We start from the raw sequence: 10,844 nt of genomic DNA, 5'->3' as shown, positions 1-10,844 counted from the left end.
TTGATTCAATCCTCGAATCCTTCCTTCTTTTCCTCTGTCCGTCCGCCCACATGAAAAGAACGAGCCCCCCCCCCCCATGCATACTTCTTTGAGCGGCCGCTAAATGGTTTGGGGGGGGCACTGAAACGGGGCTTTTTTAAAACGCGATAAGGTTCCAGAGGGAGTCTGTAACGCCGACACTCTAAGAAGTCTACGAAGACGTATAGGCTAAGAATAGTAGTTGATCGTGCTATTGACTTGAAATGTGACGATTTGCCCTGTGAGCATTGTGTGCATCTGTAATGTGTGCTAACACTGTAACAGCCTGAGTAAACTTACTGTGCCTTTTGAGAAACGCCTTGTTCTCCGTCCCCTTTCCAGATCGACCCGATGCAGGCAAACCTGTTCCACGAGATTCACGAGCGCGACACGGTCCCGCTGACTGACGGGATAGGACAGGACACGGGCGTGCATCTCAAGAACAACATCATCAGGGACATGTTCCTGCTAGGTCTGTCTCAGCATGGTTAAACCCTAGTGGGACTGAGTGTGTGTATGTGTACGTATGTGTCTCTATCTGTCTGTCTGTCTGTCTCTGTCAACCCCCCCTCTCTCTGTGTGCGTGTGTGTGTCTGTCTGTCTCTCTCTCTCTCTCTGTGCGTTTGTGTGTCTGTGTATGTGTGCGCGCGTCTGTGTGTATGCTCGCGTGTGTATGTGTGTGTATGTGTGTGTGTGTGTGTGTGTGTGCTTGCGCGCGTGTGTGTGTGAACTTGCGTGTATGCGTGTGCTTGTGAGTGTGCTTTCTAGTTTTTATACTCTCGACCTTACCGCTCAAGATTCGGGGGTCTGATTGGCCGATCCTCGGTCACGTGTTTCGAGCGACCAGGCGGATCCCCCAATTTTGGGTTGGTCTACTGCAGATGAGAGCAAGGGAATACCCATAGCGACGCTACCTGTTTTCTAGTTCATGTTTAGCCTTTCTTTTGCATAGACAATCATATTATTGCGCATTCTATAACAAAGTTGTCCCGTAAGTGTGAATGGATTAGCTTTTCACTCAGTTTGGTGCAATGTTCTATTACCCTATTCTGTTATCTAACGCTGTTTGAAACAGTGTAATTCATAGTTGGTGAACCATCATTACTAGATATATTGTATTGAGTTTTGATTATGTTAGATATATTGTATTAAGTTTTGATGTTTTACACCTTCCCTTTGTGCTTATCCAGGTCGTCAGTCCGTCCGGTTCAGTTTCGTGACCGAGACGTCTGATTGGACGATCAGTGATGACGCGTACGCCGCCTTCGACGTCAACAAACCAAACGACATGTTTAAGGACGGACTGTGGGGGGCGTACAGCACCGCCAACCTGGACTACACGTGGAACGTCATCCGCCAGGCCAGGCAGGACAAGAAGTTCTCCGGGGACATGGTCTGCTGGGGGAACAAAGCTGGAGAGAGCTACAGGTACGGGCGCTAATTCTTGTTGCACAAAGTAGTAAAGAACCCAATGCAGAATTCTTTTTATCTTCTTCTGACAATGCCCATCTGTCGAGAAATCCACAATAACTGGCTTGTTGGGCATGGAGGAAAGCTGTGCAAAGCACCAGTCCTAAGGGCACACCGTCGGAGCATGTAGGTGACATCGAACCCAGAACCCATGGGTTCCGGGTCTTACCAATGACGCCACGTCTTGTTTGTCATAATCATATTCAGTTCTGAAGAATGACTTGAAAAATTTTTATTGAAAATGTCATGTTTATCATCTAGTGTTGGTCTATCCTATAATCCAACTTATTTTCGAAGCCAGTGTTAATTTGACTGACAAAGAATATTTTTTTAAGACCTTTTTTTTTAATTTCGTCAGCTTGCAAAGCTGATAAAGGATAGTTTGATAAAATTCAAAGTTGTTAGGTCAATAAAATGTGTATGGCTTTTCCTCTCAGATATTACGACGAAGGTCTCCACATGGGCAGCCCGGCGAAGGGCGGGAAACCTTGTCACCTAGCAACGAACGAGAACGAGATCATGATGAAGAGTCTGTACGCCACGGTGAACAGTAACGGCCAGGCCAGCTGGAACCCCGCGCAGTTCGGCTTCCTCGGCGCCAAACTCATGCAGGTGCCAAACGACAGAATAGCCATTTGGGTCAGATGATCGCGATACGAAAACCTACATCCTACAATTTCGAAACAATATTTCTTTTTTCTGCTTCACTTTTACTGCATTCTATTATACTGGACATCTTTCTCAGCAATTCAGATAATTCTTCAAAGGACAAAAAAGTGTCCTAAGTAAACATAACGTCAGCTGCATAAAGAGCCCCACTTCCCGCGGTGCTTCTCCAGTTTACCTTTCTTTAAGGCTATGGAATATTCTACATTTTGAAAATATTGTTTTCCTTTAAGATTCTGGCAAGGTGTGTCAACATAAGAGTCACTCCCTTGTATCTCAAACTGAATAGACGGTAGTGTACTTGTACGTAAATTTTTCACAAAGAAAACAAGATATTCTGATGGTTTGAATTTCTGGGTGCGACTAAAAGACCTGACACTAAACAGTCGTCAGAATCTACATTATGTATATTTGTCAGGAATCATAGATGATCTTTCTGTGTATAAATGTTGATCCTAGGCAGCTAATGTTGGAGTTCAGATTAAATTTGTATTATTTACGTCATGGTATCTGTGTATAGTAAGCCATATATGGCGATGTACATGTTACTTGTTCTTGAAATTATCACTATTGTTGAATGAATGTTTAAACATGTGGAACGTTTTCTCCATCTTACAAAAGCATACGTTGAGTTTTGATAACGTTTGTTCAAAACCATATTAGAAACTACCTACGGACGATTTTGCTCTTGTTGCTGTTCTTTTTGCTGTCGTTATACCATATATGCATTTTTTTTGTTGGAACGTCGATGTAATTAAAGTTATGTGAATATACGCTAAATCATTGTCAATGTGTGCTCTCTATAGTGGTCTAATAGACATAAATGTCAAATGACTGTGTTGTTTCTCACGGCTGAGTACTATATCATGTAAAACAGTATGATTTGGCATCAATCCACTGAGCTATCCACCTTTCCATGGGCGATCCTTCTGTTAATTATAATTAATATTAATTATCTCTAATTATCGGACTGACTACGATTATTGGATGCAGTCAAATGTCTCGTTGGTGCGTCATTCAGCACCAAGGACAGAAACAACAGTCGTGCTTATGTCTTGTTGTCGGGGATACCGATCTTGTTGATGTGTCATTCAGCACCAGGGACCGATATCAATATCAACCATAAAAAGAGATGACTGTTAATGCTTGTACAGAGTGATATTTAATTGTAGCCGGGGCATTAATATTTCACACTTTCGACACACGTTTGTTTGCAATACAGAATTGTAGACACCCTGTAGCGACCGGTCACAGTGGCAGGGTGTAAAAAGCTAAATAAACAGTCGGTGCCTGGTATTTAAGTCATATGTTATAGCTCAAATGTCATCAGAAAAGGGACCAAAACAAGACAGACCTTTGTAGCGGTGATCAGGGTGCACACTGAAGTGCTTACACAGGTATGTTGACATGTAGTGTTCAGCCAATCAGAAAAAAAGTGCACCAGCTAGATCGTTATCTTCCTATCGATACTCATGGGTCATAACATAACGATTTCCTCAGAGGTACGATTGTAAGACCAAAGCAGAGCTACCGGACTTATTATTCAGTCTCAAGGTTTGTTTTCATGTATCAAAAATCATGAGGGCTATCATAGTCATCTTATCCATTCTCTCCACCGGATATGCCATTCCAAATGACGTCTATGTGCGAACCGATGGTGAGGGTACATGCCAGTACACCTGCTCCGAGATGGAAAATCTACAAAGCACCGATGCAGAACAACAGGTAGTTGAAAATACTAAGAGATCACAAAAGGGGTGTTTTCTTTCATTAATAAGCCCAAAAATTGTTGAAAATCACCTGTTAACTTCACAAACTTATGTCTCCATTTCTTACAGGCAATGATCACGGACCATGAGACCCGCCTCTCACAATTGGAAACAATCGTAGCGGCCTCTCAAACCTTGGCTTCCATGGACCACGGTGTCGGTACCGAGCTCAACCCAGCCTCCTCCTGCCTTCATATCAAACAGAACAACCCCTCCAGCCAGGACGGAGCCTACTTCCTCATCGGGAAGGGCGGAACCATCTACCAGACCTACTGCGACATGACCACGGCCGGAGGCGGCTGGACGCTGGTCTCCAGCGTGCACGAGGACGACATGTACGGCAAGTGTACGGCCGGGGATCGCTGGTCCAGCACCCGCGGGAACAACCGCAACTACCCCGGCGGAGACGGCAACTGGGCCAACGTGCACACCTTCGGCTCCATGGGGTCTGCCACTACCGACGACTACAAGAACCCAGGCTACTTCAGCATCAGCGCCTCCAACGTCATGCTGTGGCACGTCTCGAACAACGTGCCGCCGAAGGACTACAAAACCGCCGCCTACCTGCGGTACCGCACCTCCAACGGTTTCCTGGATAGCTACGGAGGCAACCTGTACTCGTTTTTCAAAGATCACTTCCCCATCGGCTACGACCTCGGCACGTACACCCACGACAACGGCCCGGCTATCCCCATTGTGTACGATGTGGGCAGTGATCATCTGGTCCAATCACTGTTACCTCCGAACATCGTTTCACTACAAGAAGCTGTCCCCGGGTTCGTGCAGTTTCGCGTGTTCAACCGCGAGCGTGCCTGCCATGCGGTTTGTCCAGGTGTCAACTTCGTTGGTCCCAACTCAGAGCAAGTGTGTATTGGCGGAGGTGGATACTGGCCTGAACATGTGAATCAGTGTGGTGACTACGCCTCCAAGGCCTGGGATGGCTACGGTACCGGCGTGGGCTGGAGCTCGAATCTTCTTGTCACCGAGTCCGTCATCATGTTCTTTTATCGCTGAAGAGCCTATAACATGCAGCCAATGCGCTATTCCCACATAACATAGACCTGTGGCTAGTTCAAATATACTTGGATGTTAATCCAATGAAATAAGATTAAGGACAATAAGATAAAATTCACATTTTAGCTTTAGCAATCAGGCAAGTAGCTATGTACTAAGTGGATCTATGTGAGACACAACATTCTAATTGTATCCTGAACGTCTGTTTTAACAAATACTAAATGGATTTTGAAGCGCCCTTGCAAGGTCATATTTGTCTATGCAAACTTTCTGTGCATACATTTCTGAGGTAGACATACTAAAACAACTAATCACAGTGGCAATGTGTAAAAAGCTGAATAAACGGTCGGTGCTTGGAGTTAAAGTCACAAGTCGTAGCTCAAATGTCACCAGAAAGGGGATCATAACAAGACAGACCTTCGTAGCGGTGATCAGGGTGCACACTGAAGTGCTTACACAGGTATGTTGACATGTAGCATTTAACCAATCAGAAAAAAGTTCACCACATCGTTACCTTCTCAACAGTGATCATGGGACACAACTATTTTGTCGATATCATAGGTACGATTGTAAGACCAAAGCAGAGCTACCGAACTTATTATTCAGTCTCAAGATTTGTTTTCATGTATCAAAAATGATGAGGGCTATCGTAGCCATCGTTTCCATTCTCTCCATCGGATATGCCATTCCAAATGACGTCTATGTGCGAACAAGTCGTGAGGGTACTTGCCAGTACACGTTTGTGGTTCCAAACGACGTGGCACCCCCCACCCACTCCTGTTCCGACACTGACAATCTACAGACCATCGTTGCAGCACAGCAGGTATTAAGAGAACACAAACTAAGTGTTTTGTGGCATAGGTAATACATATATTCATTGAGCATTATATCTACTAGAGCACGTGCAAAAGCGGCATGACATGTTTAAGTATAGTGCTTTCCTATTTGAAACGGCTGTAAGTATGGATCAAGCGTATAAAAAGTCATACAGGCCAAATGAATTCATACATCAAGAGTCATACAGGCCAAATGAATTAGCAGTGTTTTTTGACAAAGACAATAGAGAAAGTTTCCAGACTCCGTGACTAACAACCTTCTATCAAAATTTCTTACAGGATACGATTACGGAGCTAGAGACCCGTCTCTCACACTTGGAAACCATTTTTGCAGCTACTCAAACCTTGGCAAGCCTTGACCACGGTGTCGGTACCGAGCTCAACCCCGCCTCCTCCTGCCTTCACATCAAACAGAACAACCCCTCCAGCCAGGACGGAGCCTACTTCCTCATCGGGAAGGGCGGAACCATCTACCAGACCTACTGCGACATGACCACGGCCGGAGGCGGCTGGACACTGGTCTCCAGCGTGCACGAGGACGACATGTACGGCAAGTGTACGGCCGGGGATCGCTGGTCCAGCACCCGCGGGAACAACATCAACTATCCCGGCGGAGATGGCAACTGGGCCAACGTGCACACCTTCGGCTCCATGGGGTCGGCCACTACCGACGACTACAAGAACCCAGGCTACTTCAGCATCAGCGCCTCCAACGTCATGCTGTGGCACGTCCCGAACAACGTGCCGCCGAAGGACTACAAAAACCGCCGCCTACCTGCGGTACCGCACCTCCAACGGTTTCCTGGATGGCTACGGAGGGAACCTGTACTCACTCTTCAAAGATCACTTCCCCATCGGCTACGACCTCGGCACGTACACCCACGACAACGGCCCGGCCATCCCTATTGTGTACGAACAGGGCAGTGATCATCTGGTGCAGTCATTGCTGCCTCCAAACGGTGTTACACAATCTTTCCCAGGGTTCGTGCAGCTTCGGGTGTTCACCAACAACAGAGAGTGTTTAGCAGTGTGTCCAGGCGTCCGCTACGTTGGTCCGCATGCTGAACACGTGTGTATCGGTGGGAGTGGATACCACGTTCTTGAAAGTCAGTGCGGTGACTACGCCTCCAAGGACTGGGGTGGCTACGGTAACGGTGTGGGATGGAGCTCCAACCTGCTCGTCACTGAGTCCGTCATCATGTTCTTCTATCGCTAATAAAGAGTCGGAAAACCGTCTTCGAATTCCCTCAGTAAACTACATACGGATAATTGGAAGATACAAGTTCCCGACTTTATCTTTCCACGAATAAAATGACTGTAGCAATAACTGTACGACTTGGTCTATTTTATTCAGGTACATGTTCAGTATCTTAGATTGCTAGTACCTTAGAAGCCTAGGAGTGACTTTTAAAAAAGTCACCGTAATCAAATAACGACAGTTGCAATGACCACTCAGCCACCGTGCAGAAAAATGCCATTATAATACAACCTACTAGTATATTCCTTTCGTGTTTGAGTTGATAAGGTATTCTTTATATTGGAACTAGAATTCTTTTTCATTAGATCTGTTCATTTATTGCGCAGGTTCTCATTTACTAAGCCTAATATTTATTTGTTACACAGTAGATTTTGACCGTCTGTAACCAGTTAGCCCCCGTAGGTTACAGACGGTCAATGGACCCCCGTTGCCGTTTGTACTAAGTTCTAGATTACTCGTTCAGTGGTCGAGTAAAATGTCCTCAGTTCACAGCGCCCCTGTGCGGCTCCATGACAAATAACAGCTCTTGTCAACGCTCCTTCAACTTTCCGAGTGCAAGTCATAACGCAGCGGGTCAACCACGTTTATCGTCACTTGTTGATCATGATATTCCCAAGTACACACCAAATCATACGCCATGTAGAGTTCATAGTCGTGTGTGTGTTTCTTAATGGTATTCACAAGTCACTTGTTGATCATGAGCCGTATGAACTCTTCGTAACAGACCTGCCCGTCCCCCTCCACGTCTGCCTCCTCCATCATTTCATCCACCTCCTCCTCCGCCATCTTGTCTGCGATGTTCATCATCACGTGACGAAGGTCTGGAACGCTGAGGAAAAAAATAAGATGTTCTGTTTCAAAATTGTCGCGTTTCTTTGCAAGCAAAAAGTTAGATATTTTGCTTTTTTGTCTGAACAAAGAAAATGTTGTTTCCAGTGTCTATAAGTCCCTGTGCTTTTGTCGAGTCAATAAAGAAACAGTTATAAATCAGATCAGTTATAGGTTAAATCTTTGCCAAAAATTTTGAAACAGACGTTGTGTTAAAAATACATGAAAAACATACGGTTGGTCCAACAATACATGTACTAAGTATTACCTGATGAAGCCGTTGCCCTCCTTGTCGAATACCCGAAATGCCTCGCGCAGCTCGTTCTCAAGCTCCTGGTCGGCGTCCATGGGTCTCGTGACCAGGGCGAGGAACTCGGAGAAGTAGATCGTGCCCGTTCCGTCGGTGTCTACTTCGTTCAGAAGCTCCTGTTGGACAATATAGGTAGTTTAACTGTTGACTGACTGACAATTGCAAGTAACCTTGAGTCATTTTCCCACGGCAGAGCTATCCCGCGGCAAATACGTTACGTAAGGCCCTGCCGATAGACCCCCCTTTAAGTACAATTAAAATGGGGCAATTAAGTGCAATTGAGGCCACACCGACTTGATTTTATGCATGACATCCTCTGAAGACCACCAAACTAGTGCGCGCGGGCGAATAAAAAATTCCGGCCAAAAATAAAAATGCTACTAAACCACAGGAATACAAAGCTGGTATTGTGAATTTGCGGCAGTACATAGCGACGTATACGACAAGCCGGCACATGCATATGCTGCCTTTTTGCGGACTTTATAAATCGGCACTGTGCGTATGTACTGAGTTCTTGATTCGTGGAGCTTCGGTAGCCTGGGTGCCATCCTCCAGAGTTACCACCGGCTCCGTGTTGTCGCTAACTACCATGGACTGACTACCCAGGCCTAGAGCCTCCGAGGACTGGCGGGACCGTGTTTTTTTTTAGAACAGGCGACAATCAATGCGCGCGTGGATGTCATCCATAAAATTGATTTGGTGTGGCCTAACTGGTAATTAATACAAGACGTAACACTGTTCACTCCGAGTCTTAGTTCAAAACCAGAAACAAGTCTGTAAGCATTTCGGATACTAGACAAATCGCCATATGTTCCCCCAAATATGATTAGTGTCTTTTCAAGCCATGATGCACTCTTGAAGATATTGTTATTTTCTAATTTTCTTATCATTTAAAGTTCAAAATTTGTAGCAGCATTTATCGTAGGTCACAACTGATACGACATTTAGCCTACATTCCAGACTTAACTTTCCACTGTCCCTGTCACAGTAGTAGGTAGAAGGTCAACATGTTTTTATTTATGAAGATTTACCACATCTGTGGAAGGATTGACATAACAGGTGACTATCACCTCTTCAAAGATGTCAACCCCGAGACCAGACTGTAAGGTTTGAACCACTCACACCGGGAAGGTCCCCTACTCTTTTCGATAAGTGCGCTGGGTTCTTTAACGTGCGTGGGGTGTGGCTCTCCCAAACACGGGACCTCCATTTAACGTCCTATCCGAGGGACGTCCCTAGCCGAAGCTAGGTACTCATTTACACCTGAGTGAAGTGAGGAAAGTCGTGTAAAGTGCCTTTCCCAAGGGCACAAGATCGGTGACATGGGCAGGGTTCGAACCCGCGACCTCTGGGGTGTGAGCCGAACGCGCTACCGACTGCGCCACACGACCCCACAATGTTATGTAGGTAGAAGGTTAGCTTATTCCCACGATACAGAGTACACACCGAATCATGCGTCATGTAGAGTTAATAGGCAGGTCAGTGCGTTTCTTAATGGTATTCAAAATACACCTGCATACGGGTCGACGCAAAAATGTCCACTGAACACTTGGCAAGGAACTCTGCGCTGCAACAAGTCAAGACCTATTGGCCTTGTCTTTAGAAATAGCTCACTCACTCACTACTAATTACACTAGGTGGCATTTTTCCAAGTAAACTTTTTGGATCATTTCAACGATCTTGAATCTAATGAACCGACGGTCGACTATTGGCTTTTCATGCGGGTAGATTTGCTGTACAGACCTTAAATATACCCCATAACTAATGACGCAAAAAGAGGGATAATAGAATCGAAGTCTACATTACAGAGTAGAAGTAAGACTAACTAGAGTTCCACGATCTCATACCTTCGCCAAATGATGTTAGCTTTTATGATTAAGAAATTATATATTAATCCCCCTAATTATGCAAATAGGATCCTCAATTGCATGAATTATATCTGTTGATCATATTCTCCACCAAAAGACAGTCTTATCTTAACAAAAAATGCCATGAGGAAACTTTCTCATAAATTATGCAAATGAGGTCCTTATTTGAATAAGTTATGTGTAATTATGTTCACCTTAACTTAACTTTCAAACACCCCAAGTATAAAATTCCAGGCAGTTACCACTATGCAATTATAATATTTTCTCATTAATTATGCAAATTAAGTCTTCATTTGCATAATCAATATCTGCCTGTGTTTCTCTCATTCTTAATAACATATGTCACAAGCTTGAACTTCCTAATATGAAATGCAGCTGATAAATAGAATTTCCTCATTAATTATGCAAATTACATCCATATTTGCATAATTGTAATATCATTATGTCAAGCATCACTCAAGCTACCTACATACCAAAAATCACGGTGATCCATCAATCGGTTCTTGAGTTATCCCCCTTTAAATATTTGTCCATTAAACCCCCCTGCAGTTCTAGAGCAAGCAACTAGGGGGCTCAAACTCATGTCACTTTATCCCCAGCACAAGAGCTATCTACCATCTAAATTTCGTCACCCTAGCATGTCTGGATCATGAGATATCAAAACCGGAAGTTCTGCTGCAGTACCATGACAAGCCGCCAGGTGGCCCAAAATCTAATCATTTTGAGGTCTCATCAAGACCTACCCACCTACCAAGTATCAAGACAATCCATCAAGACCTTCTCAAGTTATCGTGTTGACAGACACAC

General features: G+C 44.8%; 2 protein-coding genes and 1 pseudogene across 3 annotated transcripts in view; 2 read left to right on the top strand and 1 right to left on the bottom strand.

Moving 5' to 3' along the window:
• Positions 1-2,924, top strand: part of LOC109479860 — a 6,164-nt gene extending 3,240 nt beyond the window's left edge. The window contains exons 6-8 of the mRNA XM_019781897.1: positions 361-490; positions 1,209-1,446; positions 1,926-2,924. Of these exons, the coding sequence (XP_019637456.1) occupies positions 361-490; positions 1,209-1,446; positions 1,926-2,136 (579 nt within the window). The 3' untranslated portion in view covers positions 2,137-2,924. The remainder of the gene's footprint in view (positions 1-360; positions 491-1,208; positions 1,447-1,925) is intronic.
• Positions 2,925-3,631: 707 nt separating this feature from the next.
• Positions 3,632-7,004, top strand: LOC109479905 (annotated as a pseudogene).
• A 332-nt stretch (positions 7,005-7,336) lies between these two features.
• LOC109479890 (calmodulin-A-like) overlaps positions 7,337-10,844 on the bottom strand; it is a 9,768-nt gene continuing 6,260 nt past the window's right edge. For both annotated transcript variants that reach the window (XM_019781938.1, XM_019781937.1), the window contains 2 exons: positions 8,128-8,285; positions 7,337-7,860 (listed from right to left, as the gene is read on the bottom strand). In XM_019781938.1, coding sequence (XP_019637497.1) covers positions 7,716-7,860; positions 8,128-8,285 — 303 coding nt within the window. In that variant the 3' untranslated portion in view covers positions 7,337-7,715. The remainder of the gene's footprint in view (positions 7,861-8,127; positions 8,286-10,844) is intronic.

Source organism: Branchiostoma belcheri, unplaced genomic scaffold (assembly GCF_001625305.1).
Source record: "Branchiostoma belcheri isolate BF01 breed outbred unplaced genomic scaffold, Haploidv18h27 scaffold5, whole genome shotgun sequence".
Taxonomy (NCBI): Eukaryota; Metazoa; Chordata; class Leptocardii; order Amphioxiformes; family Branchiostomatidae; genus Branchiostoma; species Branchiostoma belcheri.
The sequence above is the reverse complement of the archived record's forward strand: the minus strand, read 5'-3'. Positions and strand labels throughout refer to the sequence as shown.